Here is a 2,163-nt window from a genome sequence, read left to right as displayed (position 1 = left end):
AAAAAGATTGTGGTCCTCCGACGATCCACAAGAACATTGCCAAGACGAAACATTGTTGGTTGAGGTCAATCCGTAAGTAGAGACTAGCAAATTATGAAGTTTATCGAAAATCTCGGTGCTCATCCGAAACATCTTATAAAAATATCTCGGACGTGACATACACCTCATCACCCATTGAATTCCAGTTTCTGACGTTTCCCTGTATCCATCTTTGTGCAAATACCGCTCAGTATACAAGTTGCCCATTTCTCCAATAGCACCAGCATGCTGTGCAAGTTCAGCTAGCAGTAGTAGTCCTTTTTGCCCTCCTTTAGCCACATCTCCCCATGTATCATCCATCTACGTGAGACATTAGTACATTAATATTTAAATACAACAAATATCTTTGACAATACTAAATGAAAAAGCTCAACATAACACACTAATAGATAAATAATGTTTCAATATAGGGTAACAAATTATGGTTCAACATAGGGAAATTGTTGTCACATATGACAATAAATAATTTGACAAACAGGCAATACAAATCAGTGGCGCTTCATCATCTCCTTTTCTAGCTCCCTCTCAATCAAATCCAGTCTGCCTTTAGTTGTTTCTAGAGAGCTAAAGAGCTCCCTAAATTCAGGTTTAACAATTAAGGAAGCGGCTGTGTGCATTAGAGCAGTTCCTTCTTGCACCCCACATTCTTTCACCATCTTCATAGTCTCTATAATGGTAGGAACTAGGTTAGTTGGAGGAGCTGATGATGCTTCAACACTTTTGGAGATCCTCTCTGCAGCATTTTCTATCTTCAAACAAGTGGACTTGTACAAACGAAAGAATGGGCTCTTCTCATCCTTCTCTTCAACACCAATAGAGGTACCCTTGCATTTCCTTTTTCCTAGGTTCACTGTCATATCCTTCTGCGTAGGTTTCACTACCTCATCCACATTATCATCACTTGCCTCATCGGATGATATATCTCCAGGACAGGATGCAGAAGACCCAGTTACATGTGCCTTGCCAAACAAGATATGCAGGTCATCGAGGAACTTGGGTCCTTGTTTTCGAAACTTTATATGGTGGCATTTGATTCCTTTCTCACGATTGTTGCATCTCTACAATTAGAAAAAAAATTAGCATTGGACACCATAAGAAAGAATGGAAAGAATATAATTATGAAGAAACATAGTTCTTACAGCAAGGTGTTCGTCCCACCATTCATTTGAGCAGTCAATAGTTTTTTTTGCCTCATCCCATCCAAGACCAGTTGCACAATTCTTGAACTCCATAAACGTGACATACTCCTTTTTCAGAAGATCTAACTTGTTCTTCAATTGTTTTTTTGTTCTCGTATCACCGGATTTTTCTGCAAACTTGGAAACAACGTTCTTCCAACCGGTAGTAGTGAAAATTCCCATCGGCCTATTCCCTGCTTCAATCTCTTCTTTGCAAGCATCAATCAAATGCCTTAAAAAAGTATCAGCCCAATCCGCCTTATCACCCATTCTTCAACCAATCAAAGAAAACTCATAAGAACTAAGCTAAGTCATAACTATGAATCCAACTATCCAACTATTAAACTAATGGGAAATAAATAAGCATAGATGTCAAAGTACAAACGTTCATCCATTACATAGTTTTGAATTATCATTTTGCATTTAACCATACTGATAGTAGAAAAGTGATTTATCTCATACCAGTACAATTGATTGTTCATACCTCAAGAAATTTCTTTTCGCAGGTAGCTTCCTATTTGATTTTGTGTTGTAATTGTACCTGACAACATAAAATAATTGAATTAGTATAAATAATTATGGTGCTTTTAATACTTCCATATATTCATAAGTTCTCTATTGCATTTTGTGATCTAAAAGTAGAGGCTCAATATGTTTATGTGTAAAAAGCATATTACTTGTAACCTGAGTATCAGTCACTAAAAAACTTATAAGTCGTTAGGTATTAGACTATAATTGAGTTTATTACATCTATCAGCAACTCTCTCTCTCCATTCTGAAAAGTTCATACCTTATATGCATACCAGTATTATAAAAAAAAATTTACATCTATCAGTAACTATGAATTCATCTATAAGCATACCAGTATTATAAAAAAAAGTATTACAAATTAAAAAAAAAATCATACCTTATATGCTCCTGGTCATTCACCAGGAGCAGGACAGGA

At 36.0% G+C, this 2,163-nt stretch overlaps 1 protein-coding gene across 1 annotated transcript; it reads right to left on the bottom strand.

Annotated features, from left to right (window-relative positions):
* Positions 1–512: 512 nt before the first annotated feature.
* On the bottom strand, positions 513–1,487 carry LOC140221975 (uncharacterized). The gene is made up of 2 exons (XM_072291935.1): positions 1,179–1,487; positions 513–1,097 (listed from the first exon to the last, which is right to left on the bottom strand). The coding sequence occupies exons 1-2, from the start codon at positions 1,485–1,487 to the stop codon at positions 528–530; spliced, it is 879 nt and encodes a 292-aa protein (XP_072148036.1). The 3' UTR covers positions 513–527.
* Positions 1,488–2,163: the final 676 nt, after the last annotated feature.

This window comes from Setaria viridis, chromosome 2, assembly GCF_005286985.2.
Source record: "Setaria viridis chromosome 2, Setaria_viridis_v4.0, whole genome shotgun sequence".
Taxonomy (NCBI): Eukaryota; Viridiplantae; Streptophyta; class Magnoliopsida; order Poales; family Poaceae; genus Setaria; species Setaria viridis.
Note: the sequence above shows the minus strand (reverse complement) of the source record. Positions and strands in the feature narration are given on the sequence as shown.